The sequence below is a fragment of the Scyliorhinus canicula genome, chromosome 11 (assembly GCF_902713615.1).
Source record: "Scyliorhinus canicula chromosome 11, sScyCan1.1, whole genome shotgun sequence".
NCBI lineage: Eukaryota > Metazoa > Chordata > Chondrichthyes > Carcharhiniformes > Scyliorhinidae > Scyliorhinus > Scyliorhinus canicula.
The window spans coordinates 87204239-87221683 of NC_052156.1; the positions used below are offsets into that span (position 1 = coordinate 87204239).

Below are 17445 nucleotides of genomic sequence, written 5' to 3' on the forward strand. Positions count from 1 at the left end.
TCCGGGAGGGCAGAGGATCTGGCACTCCCTGTTATACAACCAGAAAGGGGTTCGCTGATTGGGCCACTAATCAGGGAACTTGTGTTCTAATTGGCCAATCTCAAAGGCCTGGCCTAAGTCATTACACTGCTTCTGGCCAATGTCCGAGGAGCCCCCATGGCCCTCGTGACTCATGGGTCTCCTGCTTCGTTTTTGCGCCGGGTCCTGCTTCGTTTTTGCGCCGGGTCCGGCTCCTCCACTTCGGCCTCTGGCATAGAGTGGGGATAACGGCTAGGTGCCCATCTTTTCCGATGTGAGCATCTCAGGGGCGGTTCGCCACTTTCCACCGGCGGCAGGGGTATAGATGCTGCATCATCCACGGTGTCCCTATCCGAGTCCATGTGGGGCCATTCGCATAATTTCTGACCCATACGTTTTCACCCGTGTTGAACTACTTTTCTCGGCAAGTGTTGTTGTGGCCCTGAATTGGGCCTCTTGGTGTTGCTCTATTCTGCCACCTAAATTCGGGAATAGTAGACTCAGCCGGGTTCAGAGTCGTCTGCCCATTAGTAGCTCCGCCGGTGCTAATCCTGTTGTGGGATTGTTATGTGGTCAAATAGCCAGCGCGACAGTTTGGTGTCCAATGGTGCTGCTGACTGTTTCTTCAATCCGACTTTTAAAGTCTAGACGGCTCTCTCAGCCAAACCATTCGATGCCGGGTGGTATGGTGCCATCCTTATGAGCCGAATGCCATTCGACTTCATAATTTTTGTGAAGTCCTGGTTGGTGAAAACCGATCCATTATCTGAAACTAACACTTCCGGTATACCTTGAGTTGTGAACGAGGTGCAGTTTTTCCAATGGTAGTTGTTGAATTTGCAGAGTTCATTTTGTAGATGTCCAGCCATTTGGAATGGGCATCTACTATTATAAAAAACATTGAACCCATAAACGGGCCCAAAAAATCGACATGAAGTCGCGACCATGGTCTACCTGGCCAGTCCCATGGGTGCAGCGGGGCTGCTGGTGGCACCTTCTGCCCTTGTTGGCATTCTTGGCACCAACCTACCAATGCCGCTATGTCTGTGTCCAGGCCCGGCCACCAGACATAGCTCCTGGCCAGCATCTTCATTTTTGAGACTCCAGGGTGGCTATTACAAACTTTTTAACAAGATTAAGGTGATTAGCAGCGGCTTGCGAATTTGGCCTGACGCTAAATTAGATGCTCCAAGACCGTTTGGTATATGGAATAAATAATTTAGCAATCCAGAAACATCTGTTAGCAGAGGCCGAGCTGGATTCCAAACAAGCATTGCAGCTGAACAACACGACCATTCAATCTGCTGTCTACACTGAGAGTGCAGAGCATCTAACACTCCCTCATATATACACAGAAAAGGGTTCCCTGATTGGGCCACTAATCAGGGAACTCATATTCTAATTGGCCAATCTCAAAGGCCTGGCCTAAGTCATTACAGCAACACACGCACTTACACCCCTCAACCTACTATTTTGATGCCCGAACACCTGAAACAGTGGTTTACTTGTACCTCTTTCAATCTGGTGTACTGTATTTACTGTTTACATTGGGAAGACCAAATGAAGATTGTGTGACCACTTTGCAGAATACCTCCATTTTGTCTCCAAGTGTGACCCTGAGCTTCTGGTCACCTGTCATTTTAATTCTTGCCCACTCCCACTCTGATCTCAGCCATCTACATTGTTCTAGTGACGCTCAGAGTAAGGTTGGGGTCCAGCACCACTCACCCTTAAACTAGACTTTGTACTACCTTCCAGACTCAACAATTGCAGATAATATCTTCTGCTGACATTTTTAGCATGTCAGCTGTTGGTGAAAACTCTGTTATACCATTTACACTTCCTCTACACTCTTCTTTTGTTTATTTATCTCATTAGCTTCTCCTTTTGCTTCGCACCATCAATACTTTTGCCATTTAATCTCTCCTGCCTGTTACCTTGTCAAAGACATTTCTTTTGTTCCCACCCCTCATTACCCTGCCTCAGTAATTGCTTAAAACCTGTACAGCTAAAACTCATTCACAGTTCCAACAAGTGGTCATTGCTCTGAAATGTTAACTCCACATATTGGGTTGGAGTTTCTAGTCGCGCATACCCCAAGACTGGAAATTCCCATCCGATGTCAACGACCTTTAAATGGTCTGTCACATTTTCCATCCCGCCCATGACGATGTCCGTGGTGGGCTAGACTGGAAAATTTCCCCTACCTTTCCATTGTAAGAAGTGAAATTTGTAGTTCAGCTTTGCGAAAACAACCCAGGGGGAGCATCAACAGTGTAAATGAAATATAAAATGCAGTTGGCTGTAGGTAGGTATACAGAAATTGACCGAATTGACCAATATTGCAAAGGACAAAAGATTTTTCAAACTAAGTAACCTGTTAAAAGCAGCAGGCTATTTCCTTACAGGTAAACAGTCTTGTCTGTAATAGGAAATAACATTTATTTTTTATTTATTTATAAATTTAGAACACCCAATTCATTTTTCCAATTAAGGGGCAATTTAGCATGACCAATCCACCTAGAGTGGCTGCAGCTGCTCTCTATCTATGTTGCTGACTTGCCTGCAGGAAGGAAAGAGAGAGGGAGGAGAGAAGGAGAGAGAAAGGAAGGAAGGAAGGAAGGAACAAACAAACAAACAAACAAACAAACAACACCAATAGCAACAACAACAGGAAGGTGGCTGCAAAACAAGGTGGGAGGAAAGCCCCTTTGTACTGTTTGTTTGCTGGGCCCCTCCTGGGCTGAGGGCCCGGCCCTGCCCAGTTCTCCCAACTGTCAGGCCTTCCTCATTCCATCTGGTGAGCTTGTTCCAGGACAGGGACATTGAGTGGTTGCTGGGCCCCTCCCAGGCTTCAGATCCCTTACACCAGCAGGGAGGAGATTGGTTCCATTGGGTGGTCGTTCTAGGGTGGAGCACAGACTGTATTTTACTGAGCCCGTCTTGGGCTGAAGACTTCTTTAAACCAGCATCACTTACCTCCGTGTGGTGACCCAGGGTGAGAGCATGATCCTCCCACCCTCCAGCTTCACCCGGAGTCTCAGGAGTCTTTCACCTCGGGCACCATTCCATCTATGGTGCCCCACCCTCCTGTGTTGCTGACCTCCTCCAACAGTGCTCGTTGTTCTCTCTTTTCCCTTCTCTGCTTTGCTCCCCTGTATACCTTCCAAGGGGGAGAGTACGTCATTCCACCTCGCCCTTCCCCTGACAACCCCCTTCGCACTACCTGTTTCGTCAATTAATTTCCAACGCGACAAAGCCCACATTGGGATGGACATGGCACTTGCCCTGATGGCCACTCCATCTATGCCAGTGGCGGGCCGACCAGAGCCACCTATGCCAGGTTGGTAGCCTCCTCGGCCTCAACTGTTCCTGCAGCCCCGCCACCTTCCCGGTTGCTGACACGAAAGCTGGGCGTAATGTGCTACACTCACCCCACCGTCACCATAGACGCGTGCGTTCACGTGATGGCCGGGGTTTTCGGCCCCTCGGCCATTGTGGCCGTCTCTCGAACGTACGGTAAAGTCGTGTTCTTCCTGAGGGCTGAGAGGGCGGTTCACCTCGTCCTTGAAAAGGGACTTGCGGTGGGCGGGACCTAGGTGGCAGTGGACCCTCTTGAGACCACTGCCGAGCGGGTCATATTGTCCAATGTCCCACCTTACCCCTCTACCGAGCTCCTCCTCCCCACCTCCAACTACTGGGGGAGGTTCGCTCTAAGGTGGCGCCCGTCCCTCTCGGCCTGAAGGAAACCCCCTCAGGCACATCTACTCCTTCCGGCGCCAGGCTTTCATCCGCTTGGCCTGGGAGGATGTATTGGAGGGGGGGATTCAAGGTCTCCCATCTAGGGGAGATCTTCCGCATCTTCTGGTCTGCAGATGGCGTGCGGTGCCACGCCTGCAAGAAGGTGGGGCACGTGCGGAAGAACTGCCCCGCATCCAAAGCCACCACTGACACCAAGGTAGCTGCGAGTGGCACTGCAGGCCCCTCCCCCTCCATAGGCATTACCACCCCAACCCTACGGGGGACACCGTACTGGCGCAGACTGGCTAGTCGGCTGCCGGAGTGGAGGAGGGAGGGCATCCACCAGGCCATGTGGCCCGAAAGAAGGCAAGGCGGTGATCGGCTGCAAATACCCCCAACCCCGTCAGCCGCAAGACCTCTGCTCCCCAGAACTCCGACCTGGGGGCCATTAGCTTATCCCGGGCCCATTGATGTCTCAGCATCGGGTACCGGACCCGTTGTCGTTTTGGCACGGGTCAGCAAGTGGGGGGGTGGTAATGCCCGTGCTCCCAGGTCGGCGCAGAAGACGGCAACATCTCGAACCCGGGGGCAAAGCGTTGAGGGAAGGGGGTGCGTTGCGAGAATGGAGATTTCTTCAGTTCAGGGCACCCCCCGCAAGTGGCGCCACTCCTTGGTGGTGGTGGGGGGGGGGGGGAGAAACATCATGGCCCCTCCGAAACTGAGCGGGTGGCGCCCCGAACCCTGCCTCTTGACATTACACCGTGCCCCCGGAAGAGATTAGACAAAGTCCATCATCTGTTGACCCCTGAGCTGTCGCAGCCCCCCCGAGCAGGGCGCCTCGGGGCTGGGTGCGAGCGAGAACCCCAAGGGCCCGTTCCGCCCGGTGCCATTTTGCACCTCCAGAGGTGTTCCTTTTTACAACGCCGGAGGGCTGTGATGGCTCCCTGACCTCGGAGTCATTGGGTGGTGGTGGCGAGGAGCGCCTCCCCTCTCCATCCCAGCCTCTGATGCCGGCAGTCCCCATCTCCACCCCGGAGCTTATTCCGGAACTGTTCCTGGGTCTATCCGGTGACCCGGCATCGCAAGAGGGGGGATCTGAGCCGCCACCTCCCTCTGGCCTGATACCCCGAGGAGTCTGCGAGGAACCCGTCTGTCGATGATCCGGGGGGTGGGATCGAGGCAGACTGAGACTGGTTGGTGGGACCGTGCCGTCTGCTACACTCAATGTGGCGGAGGACTTGGCCCCAGAATGCGATTGCCCGGAGGAGTACGGTTGCTGGGTGGGGGGCACGGGGGATGATTTTGGGCCCATCAGCAGTGAGATGGTGGACTCCCCCGTGGCCAACACCGAGTCGCTCCTCCTCCCCCGAGGGGAACCTCGGGATTTACTGCGTGCAAACTGCAGCCGCTAAAACCGAGTGCAGCTAGACCTCGACCGGTGGTCGGACTTGGTGCTGCTCGTCCGGTCTTCCCGCGCCTATGTTAAAGAGGTTGCTTCTGAGCAACGCTGGCAGAAATCTTTCCTCGCCAGACTCCTGAGGGAGCAGAGGGGCCTGAAAAGAACCAAGGCAATGATCCTTACGGACATGGACCGCGGCTCCCCCTTCTTCTATTCGCTGGAAAAAAGGTGCGGGGTCCGTCAGCAGCTCCTTACGCTGTTGGCCGACAATGGGTCCCTCGTCTTGGATCCGGAGGAGGTTTGGGCCTAAATCCGAAGATTCTACAGCACTCTCTTCTCTCCGGATCCGTCCAGCGAGGATGCTTGCAGAGTTTTGTGGGAGGACCTGCCGCAGATCGGCCCAGAGGGCGCCAGGAGGCTTGATACCCCTATAAGCCTGGGGGAGCTGACTGGTGCCCTCGATAGCCTGTCCAAGGGCAAAACCCCAGGGCTGGACGGGCTGATCGTGAAGTTCTTCAGGCGCTCTGGGATGTCCTGGGGAGCGACTATGCGGGGGTCCTGGGGGAAAGTATCGCAACTGGGGAGATGTCCCTCTCATGGCGCAGAGCCACCATTACCTTGCTGCCAAAGAGGGGGGGATCTCTGCCACGTTAAAAACTGGCGTTCAGTCTCCCTCCTCAGCATGGATTAGAAGATTTTCACCAAGGCAATGAGTTTGTGCCTTGGCACCGTGCTGGACCACATGATCAATCCTGACCAGTCCTACATGGTCCTGGGCCGCACAATCCATGATAACATTCATCTGGTCCGGGACCTGGTTCATCATTCCCAGAGGGCTGGGATGTCGAGTGCCTTCCTGTCCCTTGATCAGGAGAAGGTGTTCGACAGGGTGGATCACAAATATTTATTCGGGACTCGGGAGATAATTTGTCGCCTGGATCTGACTTCTGCACACTGCAGCAGAGTGTCTCATTAAGGTTAACGGGTCTCTGACGGCGCCCCTTCACTTTGAGAGATGAGTGCGTCAGGGCTGCCCTTTGTCTGGCCAACTTTATTCTATTTGCGTGGAACCTTTCCTGCGCCTCCTGCGGAGGAGGCTGTCGGGACAGCTTCTGGGCGGGCCGAGCTTATGCTGATGACGTGCTCCTCGTGTTCACTGACCCAGCTGACCTGCGGAGGATGCAAAAGTGCCAGGCTGTGTACTCCGACGCATCCTCTTCCAGGATCAACTGAGCCAAATGTTTTGGACTCCTGGTCGGCCCGTGGCAGACGGACCCCCTTAGAGGAGCTCAGGCTTTTCACCTTTGCAGAACCAGCCTCTGATATTTGGGAGTCCATCTTTGCCCGGCTGAGGAATCCTGGCCGGCTAACTGGCAGGAGCTAGAGACCAAGGTCACCGCTTGCTTGAGACGCTGGACAGGACTGTTCCGAGCGCTGTCTTACAGAGGTCGAGTTCTCATCATAAATCAGCTAATAGCCTCCATGTTGTGGTACCAGCTGGTCACTTTGACCCTTCCCCCTGCCTTTATCAAAAAGATCCAGAGAATACTAGTAGAGTTCTTCTGGGACAAGAGACTGCACTGGGTCACTGCTGAGGTTCTGAGTCCCCCGCTTAGGGACGGCGGCCAGGCCCTGGTGTGCCTTCGCACCGAGGTGGCGACCTTCATCTTCAGACCCTGCAACGATACCTTTACGTTGAGCCCCCTCCACGATGGTGTGCCCTGGCGACTTATTTCTTCCGCCAGGTGCACGGCCTGAATTATGACGTGCAGCTCCTGTTCATAGATCTGCAGGGTCTTTGTTACCGTCTGCAGGCGCTGCCCGTCTTTTACCAGGACCTGCTCAAAATCTGGAAAATGGTCGCCTCGCGCCGCAGCACCCCCCCCCCCCCCCCCCCCCCCGTCAGGAGTGGTGGCTGTCGTCAGGGAGTCGCTGCTCAGGAATCCACACCTCCACCAATACCATTTTGAGTGGCTGGCGGAGGAGCCGGGGTGACCAGGATCGGGGACGTGCTGGGTGGCGGAAGAGTGGGCTGGATGACACCCCATGAGTTAGCACAACGTGCAGATGTGGACATCCGGCTCGCAGCCAATGCTATCCGAGGCCTCAAAACGCTCGCGCTCAGACCCGATGGCGCTCGTGGTTTGGAGAACGCACAAGTGTGTGGTGGTATCCCATCTGGGTGAACCCTTGGCTGGACGGAATTCCACATTGGTCCCAGGCCCCGAAACCTCCCTCGGGGGCTGGGGCCCCACAATACTAGACGCCTCACGGAAATACCCTCCGTGACTTTTCGCACTGCGCGGAGGGGTTTCCTGTACGGCTGCTGCTGCACACCCTTCACCTCCTTACCCTCACCCGTCGTCCGGACACACCATGGCGTGCCTTGTTGCTGTCCGCGGGCGGAGGTCCCTACTGGAGGTCCCTCTATGGAGGGATCCTCCCCTCAATCTCGGGGACCTGGGTGGAGGGTGTTGCATGCAGCAGTGCCGTACAATCACCGATTGCACCGGTTCACAGACTCCCAAGAAGCCTGCCATTTTTGTGGCCTTTGGAGTCCGTGGACCATGTCTATGTTACATTTTTAGGCTGCACCCACTTTTTGGTTTTCTAACCAAACTTTTGCAGGAGTTTTGTTTGCACTTCAGCCCCACGCTCCTAATCTACCGGCACCCAGTGCGGAGAGGGGCAGGGAAGGCGGAGGACCTCCTTGTGAACCTGCCCCTGGGCCTGGCGAAGCGTGCCATTTATAGGTCCAGGCAGCAGGCAACAGATGGGGTTGTCCAGCCAGACTGTCTGCCCGTCTTCCGCGGTTACAGTCCCTGGAAAGGGAGCATGTGGTATCCACGGGCGCCATCACGGCCTTCCGTGCCTGGTGGGCACCGTAGGGGTTGGGGTGCTTTATTGACCCCTTTAACTGGACTCTTATTTGATGTTTTTTTTAAGTTTCCGTTGATCTTTGTTATGTTTGGGCAGTGCCCCTAACAAGAGCGGCCCTTTTTTGCTTTGTTCCTCACTTTGTTTTCCTTTCTTCTGTTTTGTTGGTGGACATCAAAAGAGTGGCCAATCCACCTACTTTGCACATTTTTGGGTTGTGGGGGCGAAACCCACGCAAACATGGGGAGAATGTGCAAACTCCACACGGACAGTGACCCAGGGCCGGGATCGAACCTGGGAGCTCGGCGCTGTGAGGCAGCAGGGCTAACCCACTGCGCCGCCATGCTGTCCCTGAAAATTACATTTCTAAGGCTATGGAATGTTTAACAAGAGACAAAGGTTGTAAAATCAGGGTGAAATAAATAAAGACATTCTTCAAAGCTATTTTTCACTTTGAAGCCAAATTAGAACTTGGTGAGATTTCTTGTATACCAGAAGCCAAAATGTCTGTCAGCTAACTAAAGTGTTTTGAAAGGTAACAGGCAGGAGTCCAAAGATGTGCAGGTTAGGCGGATTGGCCATGCTAAATTACCCTTCGGTTAGATGGGGTTACTGGGTTACGGGGATAGGGTGGAGTGTGGGCTTAAGTAGGGTGCTCTTTCCAAGAGCCGGTGCAGACTTGATTGGCCGAATGGCCTCCTTCTGCACTGTAAATTCTATGAAAGCTGCAGAAACAGACACAAACTGATGTTGATGATACTGTCAGAGTTTGTCTTCGCTTGAAACATGATGCGACCATCAGTTCATGCGCAACAGAGAGTGGATGTAAATTGTGGCTTTAATCGACTAGAACAGTGCCTGCCTGCAACTGCTCTGCTACTGAGAGCCGCCTACAGGGCAGCTGCTCTGTATAACTCCCCTCCAGGGGTGGAGCCCACAAAGGCACCAACATGATACATTCCCGATAATATCGTGCAATGGTTCACAGGTGGAGCCCACATGGGCAACAGCATGATACAGTGACATACATGGTGAATGGTTAATACAATACGTTCACCACAAAACAAACTCCACAGCTTTGACAAAGTGTCATCCAGTCTCGAAACATCAGTTCCCTTTTCTCTCCACAGATGCAGTCAGACCTGCTGAGATTGCCCAGTATTTTGTGTTTTTGTCTCGCAAAGACATTATGGGCTTTGAGTATTGTCTCATTGTTTCTTGTAATTCTCAATCTGAACAACAGAGTAATCTGTATAGATGTTATTTCAACCACTATAGTTACTGCTTACCCTGCTGAGTACTTCCTGCATTTTCTGTTTTTATTTTGGCTTTGGTTCACTGTATCCAAATGCAAATTCAGGCCTATGAAAACTGATCCTTACCTCTTGGTATCTGGCTATTCCTCCATTGACGGCTGCATCTATCACTCCATTCAGACACATGCTAAGAAGATTAATGTTGGCAAGCAGCTGCTTGTGTTGGTACTGGCTGATGAGAGATCGCAGCTCCTGGTTTTTGTTCTCCACAACATAGATGGCATTTTCCAAGGGGCTCACCTCCAACTGTCACAAATCAATGATAAAACATTACAGCAACTTACATTAATATAGCATCATAACATGGTAAAAAGTATCATTGTGCTTCAGAAGCAGTTTTAAGGTGTTCCATAAAGGTGGCGAGAGGTCGCAAGGGGAAGAAATTTAGGGAATTACAAAGAAAAGTACAGCACAGGAACAGGCCCTTCGGCCCTCCAAGCTTGCGCCGACCATGCTGCCCGTCTAAACTAAAATCCTCTATATTTCCGGGGTCTGTATCCCTCTATTCCCACCCATTCATGTATTTGTCAAGATGTCCCTTAAACGTCACTATCGGAATTCCAGAACTTAGGGCCTCGGCACAGAAATCAATGTTTTAAAATATTTATTCATGGGATGTGGGAATCACTGATGAGGCCAGCGTTCATAGCCCATCCCTAATTGCCCTTGACAAGGTGTTGCTGAGCTGTCTTCTGGAACTGCTGCAGTTCCTGTGATGTAGATACATCCACAATGCTGTTGGGGAGGAAGTTCCAGGATTTTGAACCAGTGACAGTGAAGGACGAGTTATATATTTTCAAGTCAGGCTGACGAGTGACTTGGAGGGGAACCTCCAGGTGGTGGTGTTCCCAGGTATCTGATGCCCTTGTCCTTTCAGATGATAGTGATCATGGGGTTTGGAAGGTGCTGCCTAAGGAGCCTTGGTGAATGACTACAGTGCATCTTATAATAATAATAATATTAATAATAATCATAATTATTATCACAAGTAGGCTTACATTAACACTGCAATGAAGTTACTGTAAAAAGTTCCTCATCGCCACACTCCGGCGCCTGTTTGGGTACATCAAGGGAGAATTCAGAATGTCCAATTCACCTAACAAGCACGTCTTTTGGGACTTGTGGGAGGAATGGAGCATCCGGTTGGTAGGTGGTACATACGGCTGCTACTGTGCATTGGTGGTGAAGGGAGTGAATGTGGATGGGGTGCCAATCAAGCGAATGGCTTAGCCCTGGATGGGGGTCAAGCTTCTTGAGTGTTGTTGGAGCTGCACTCATCCAGGCAAGTGGAGAGTATTTCTTCACACTTCTCACTTGTGCCTTGCAGATGGTGGGCAGACTTTTGGGAGTCAGGAGGTTTGTTACTTGTGGCAGGATTTCGAGCCTCTGACCTGCTTTTATAGCCACAGTACATGTTTATGGTTGGTCCAGTTCAGTTTCTGGTCAATGGTGGAGAGGTTGAAATCTGGAATGTGCAAGAGGCCAGACTTGGGAAGTGCGGATACTTCTGAGAGTTGCTGAGTTGAAGGGGGTTACAAAGATAGTGTCATGTGAGAGTACCTTTAAGAAATGGATGTTTAAGAAATGTACCTTTAAGAAATGATTTTTAGTGATGTAGAGTGTGGGTGGAGCTGGGCTGTGTGTCAGGTTTTTACTTTTGTTTTAGGCTGTTTGCTGCAGGGTGTGTTTTAGTTTCGTTTTGAGAGCTGGATAGCTGCAGTCACAGCCAGAAGGGGTATTCATCTCTCTCTCTCTAATTTAAAGACAGTAAATCGATCCTTTGGTGATTTAAAACTAATAACTGCTCTCAGTAGTGACTTTAACCTGATGTGCTTCTGTTTAAAGGTATTCTGTAAGTCTTATGGATGTTGAAAGGACGGCTTAAGGATTACTTAGTGTTGTATTCTTTGGGGGCTGTATTTGAATTAATGGTTGCTAAGATGTTCACTCTACGTTTTAAAAAGGTTAACTTGAATAAACATTGTTTTGCTTTAAAAAGTGCTTTTCAATTTCTGCTGTACCACATCTGTAGAGTGGGCCATGTGCTCCCTATACCACAATCTATTAAAAGTTGTGGTTCAGGTGAACTCCATGGTACACTTTGGGGTTCTCTAAACCCTGACCCATAACAAATTGGGGGCTCACCTGGGATAAAAGTCTATCTACTGGATTGGCTTAGTGAACTTAACAACAGTGAGGGGTGAGCAGATTGTGGTTGCTTTTCAGGTGCTGTATTTCAGTTTACATAGGGAGTGTGTTGTGGACAATGGCTATTTCAGAGGCTGAGGTTTTTGGGGTGGAGACGGTCACACGCAGTACCTTACGGACAGAGACTAAAAGCAAACTTAGATTTGGCAAAAACATTGCAGTTAACATTACCTGACAAAATGCGAAAAGGTGAGGTAATTATGGGGTTGGCTAAGCATTTAAAGTTGTCTGAGATATAGTTTGACTCATTGGAAATGGCAAACATTCAGTTACAAATTAAACAAATGGAACATGAGAAAGAATTAGAGCAGCTTGAATACGAAAGAGAGGGAAAAAAAAGTGAGAGGGGGAAAAAGAAAGCAAGAGTGCGGAAAAAGAAAGAGAAGGGGGGAGAGAGAGAGAGAGGGGACAAAGAAAATAGTGATGAGCATAGGGAGAAAGAGCGCCAAAGTCGAAGGCTTGGTGGGGATCTATTTAAATATGTCCAAGCATTGCCAAGGTTTGACGAGAAGGAGGTTGAAGCCTTTTTCATTTCATTTGAGAAGGTGGTTAAACAAATGAAATGGCCACAGGACAAGTGGGTATTACTGATTCAAACAAAGCTGATAGGTAGGGTGAGTAAAGTGTTTGCATCACTACTGGAGGAGGTATCTGGGACGAATGAGGCGGTGAAAAAAATCAATCTTGGGTGCATAGGAACTAGTGCCTGAAGCCGACAGACAAAAGGTTTAGAAATTTAAGGAAAGAATTTGGTCAAACATACATGGAGTTTGAAAGGCTCAAACAGAGTACTTTTGATGGGTGGATAAGGGCTTTGAAAATAGACCAAACATATGAAGCTCTCAGATAAATTATGGTTTTGGAGGAGTTTAAAAAATCAATTCCTGATGTAGTGAGAACTCATGTGGAAGAGCAGAGGGTTAAAACTGCGAGATTAGCAGCAGAAATGGCAGATGATTATGAATTAGTTCATAAATCAAAGCTTGGTTCCCGACATCAGTTTCAGCCTGTGAGGGATAGAAACTGGGGACATGAGAAATACTCAAGTGGTAAAGGTAAAGGTGATCTGATGGGAGATAATAATGAGTGTGCCTCAGATTAAAAAATAAATCCAGGAGGGTGGAAGAGATATGAAAAGTTTCAAATGTTTTCACTGTAATAAACTAGGCCATATAGGTTGAAGAAAAGCACTGGGAAGGCTGATGTGGTAAAACAGGATAAGACAGTGGTAAAGGAAAGCCCAAATGAAGCGAAGGAGGTGCCAAAGACTGTACAGCCTGATCAAGAGGTGGTTGATAAGAAGGTGCCAGATCTCTTTAAAGAATTTACTTGTGTGGGTAAAGTTTACTCATGTGTATCAGGAGAAGCAGGTAAAGAAGTCACCATTTTAAGAGATACGGGAGCTAGTCAATCTTTAATGGTAAGAGATGAGGAATTATGTAGTTTTGCCAGAAAAGGTGGTAATATGTGGAATTCAGGGTGAGAGGAGTAGTGTTCCCTATATATAAGGTAAGGTTGGAAAATCCAGTGAAGAATGGTGAAGTGGTTGTAGGAATAATAGCGAAACTATCTTGTCCAGGAATACAGTTTATCTTGGGTAATGATATAGCTGGATCGTAGGTGGGAGTGCTGCCTACTGTGATTGATAAGCCAGTGGAAAATCAGACAACTGAAGTGTTGAAACGCAAGTATCCTGGGATTTTTCCGGATTGTGTAGTAACGAGTTTGCAAAGTCACAGGTTAAAACAAGAGGAGAAATCAAAGAGTGAAGTTGAAGTTCAATTATCAGAAACAATTTTTGATCAGATGGTCGAAAAAGAACAAGAACTGGTGGAGGATGAGGCGGATATTTTTGTCAGTGGAGATAAAGAGAGGTGCAATCTTGGCGGGATTTGAACACGTGTGCTATATCCCATCCTCACCCAACACCCAAATCTGGTTTGTGTCACTGGGTGGCCATCAGGAGTGGTAACCTTGGAAATCTCTCCTTATCCTAATGCAGAGCACTCAGAGCAGTTGCAGGCTTATTAGCATCAGCCAGCAGAGATCAGCACAAACGGGAATTCAACCTGGGACTGGTTTTGATACTGTCAGGAAGATATAGTGGAGAAATTCAAAAGAACAGTGAGTGAGAGAGAAGTGATCCTATTGCGGTTTGAAAGACAATAAAATTATGTAGAAGCAGTAAATCTACAGCGCTACTTAAAACCAAATAGGGAGTATGCAAGGTTCAAGGTAGAAAACCTGTTCTTCGTATCAGGAATGATAGGCATGCGGAATCGACTTTTGGTGCGACAGGGGAAATCAAAATCATGAAATTATTTAGGAATTGGGGGGGATTATCAACTAAGATAAAAATAAAGGGGAAATAGAGTACAAGAGTAATCTCGGCCAGCATGCTGCCTCTTACTCATTATACTCCTTGTCTGTTAAGCCATAAACCTCCCTCACAAATGGAGCACGACTATTTCTCCGTACTCTTGCTGAGGTCATTTTTAGGGTTCATCAATTATTATGGGAAATCTATCCCAAAACTGGTTACCTTGTTGGTGCTCCTGCATGCCCTCTTGAAGAAAAAATAAAAATGGGCATGGAAAGCGCCGCAGGAGAAAGCATTCGCCAGAGTGATATGGCAGTTGTTGTTGTTAAAGCTATTGACTACGATCTGTTGAGACCACTCGTCCTCACATGTGACGCTTCCCATATGAGGGGATCTCGTAGAAACTTATAAAGTTCTGACAGGATTAGACAGGGTAGATTCAGAAAGAATGTTCCCGATGGTGGGGGAGTACAAAACGAGGAGTCATAGTTAAAAATAAGAGATAAACTTTTTCGGACTGAGGTGAGGAGAAATGACTTCACTCAGAGTGGTGAATCTGTGGAATTCACTACCATAGATACTAGTTGAAGCAAAAATGCTGTGTAAATTCAAGAAGGAATTAGATATAGTTCTTGGGGCTAAAGGGATCAAGGGATATCGGGGTAAGGTGGGATCAGGATATTGAACTTGATGATCAGCATGATCATAATGAATGGCGGAGCTAACTTGAAGGGCCGAATGGCCTCCTCCTGCTATTGGTAGAATCATCATTTGTGGAAAATGCTTCCATTTTCTATGTTTCTATTCGGGCAGTGTTATCCCATCGGTGGGGTGATGCGATAGACCGACTGTTCGTGTACTGGTCCAGAATACCACTACGTGCAAATTGGGAAAGGCTGGTCGTGAAATACGCAAGAAAGAAGTTTCACCAGTACATCTATGGGCATCATTTCACGGTGATCACAGACCATGGGCAGCATGGCAGCACAGAGGTTTGCATTGTGGCTTCATCGTGCCAGATTCCCGCTGGGTCACTGTCTGTGCGGAGTTGCACGTTCTCCCTGTGTCTGTGTAGGTGTCTTTCGGGTGCTCCAGTTTCTTCCCAATCGTCCCAAAAGACGTGCTGTTAGGTAATTTGGATATTCTGAATTCTCCCTCTGTACCTGAACAGGTGCCTGAATGTGGCGACTAGGGGCTTGTCACAGTAACTTCTTTGCAGAGTTAATGTAAGCCTACTTGTGATAATAAAAATTATTATTATTACTTGTCTCTTTCGGAAGACAAGATTATTTCAATAGCCTTGGCAGAATTCAATGGTGGGTATTGCTGTTGGCGGCTTATGAGTACACCTTTGAACATCGTCCAGGAGCACAGATCATGCATGCAGATGCCCTCTGCGGTCCCGCTGCCTGTATGCCTCTCATCCCCGCCAGTGGTGGATGAAATTGTATTGATATTGAACTTCATTCACACCCTACCCATGACAGTGTTTAAAGGGACCTACATTGATGAAATTGCGCCACGTTGTTCTGCACGGCAGGAAACAAGGGAAACTCCCAGAGGAGCTGTGGACCTATCTTGCATACCAGCAGAAGCTCAGTGTGGAGGATGGCATCTTCCTGTGGGGAGCTCGAGTGGTTATCTCGCTGCCGGGTCGGTGCATGGTCTGACAAGATTTGCACAGGGGATACCCAGGTATCTCCAAGATGAAAATGCTCGCAAAGAGTTACTTGCGGTGACCAAGGTTTGATGGCAACATCATGCGAATGGTGCAGCAATGTGTGGCTTGCCAGAAACACCAGAATCTCCCTCAGTCAGCCTCACTTCACCCTTGGGAATGGCAATGATGTCCCTGGGTGTGCTTGTATGCCGATTTTGCCGGGTCCTTTATGGAGTCAATGTTTCTGCTCCTCATAGACTCCCACTCAAAGTGGATGGGCATGCACCAAATGTCTTCCACCACACCACCTCACCAGTCACCGTGAAATAATTGTGTCATTCATTCAGTATCCATCAGATTCCAGATGTGCTGGTCATGGACATAGAACATACAGTGCAGAAGGAGGCCATTCAGCCCATCGAGTCTGCACAGACCCACTTAAGCCCTCACTTGCACCCTATCTCCCTAACCCAATAACCTCTCCTAATCTTTTAGGAAACTAAGGGCAATTTAGCATGGCCAATCCACCTAACTTGCAAGGAGGAAACCCATGCAGACACGGGGAGAACGTGCGGACTCCGCACAGACAGTGACACAGCAGGGAGTCGAACCTGGGACCCTGGTGCTGTGAAGCCACAGTGCTAACCACTATGCTATTGTGCTGCCCAATGAAACCTTCTTTACCAGCGAGATGTTCCAGGCGTTTATGTGAGCCACTGGAATGAAACAAGTCTGAATAGCTCCATACCATCCATCCTCAAATAGTTTGGCTGAGTGGGCAGTTCAGATGTTTAAACAAGGCATGAAGAAACAGAATGTGAGTTCCCTTGAAACAAAGTGGACGTGGGTTTGTTCAATTATTGAACGATGCTGCACATCATAACTGAGGTAGCACCGGTAGAACTGCTGATGGGCCAATGTCTCAAGACCTGCCTGAGTTTAATGTTCTTGCGTCTTGGTGGGAAGATAGAAATGAAGCACGGCCTCCAGAAGAGGTACCACGATCACCGAATGCGTGACAGAGAATTTAAACCTTGGGACAATAGTGGAGAAAATGGAGTCAGTTTCCTACACGCTCAGGATCACAAAGTGAACCGTGTGAAAGCACGTGGACCACCTGAAAGGCGGGGAACCCATCCTAGCAGCAGCCACACAGGATGAATCTGTTTCTCAACCACCCTATCTGCCATTATTTAGTCAGGAAGCACTTCCCACCATGGACCTATGCACAGGCCAACATAGAACATTTACAGCGCAGTACAGGCCCTTCGGCCCTCGATGTTGCGCCGACCTGTGAAACCACTCTAAAGCCCATCTATTCCTTTAATATCCATATGTTTATCCAATGACAGGATGCGGATGACTCGGCCTCGGATATGGGTACAGAATCCTCTGTGCTCTCGGAGGACTTTGCAAGCAGTAATGGGGCCCAACAGTGCCCCTTCGGCACTCCATGGGAAACAGGCACTCCCTGACACGATATATGCCCCTGACCTGGCCCCACAGCTGCTTGAAGCACAGTCACGGCAAAGGAAACCGTTTTCTTAGGGTCACTTGGCTTTTGGGAAGCAGCTCCACAAAGACTGATCTGACTCCTCTTCCTGAGTGAGGCCATCTGGTTCCTCTGCTGCATCTCTCCACAGCTCTGCATCAGAAAACTGTGCACCTCTCCATCTCAGATAACGGTTGCATTACTATATCAGTGTTGTCTGCTATTTTGAAAGACAGTGTGGCAAACTATCTCTCTGTGGTGTCTTCTAAGCCTGATCATGGATCTCAATGGGTGTTTGTGACATGAGCATTTCCAGCAGAGGTACAGAATATTGAAACTCTGACTGAAATTCCCCCAACCTGCTTCAGAGATTCTGCCTCACCATTACCCTGACTTTGATTGGCTAACTTTGCA

At 49.2% G+C, this 17445-nt stretch overlaps 1 protein-coding gene across 1 annotated transcript in view; it reads right to left on the reverse strand.

The window, feature by feature from the left end:
• The window catches only part of dock3 (dedicator of cytokinesis 3), a 1304448-nt gene that overhangs the window by 141380 nt on the left and 1145623 nt on the right, over nucleotides 1-17445 (reverse strand). Inside the window, 1 exon segment of the mRNA XM_038810823.1 lies at nucleotides 9418-9597. Within this exon segment, the coding sequence (XP_038666751.1) occupies nucleotides 9418-9597 (180 nt within the window).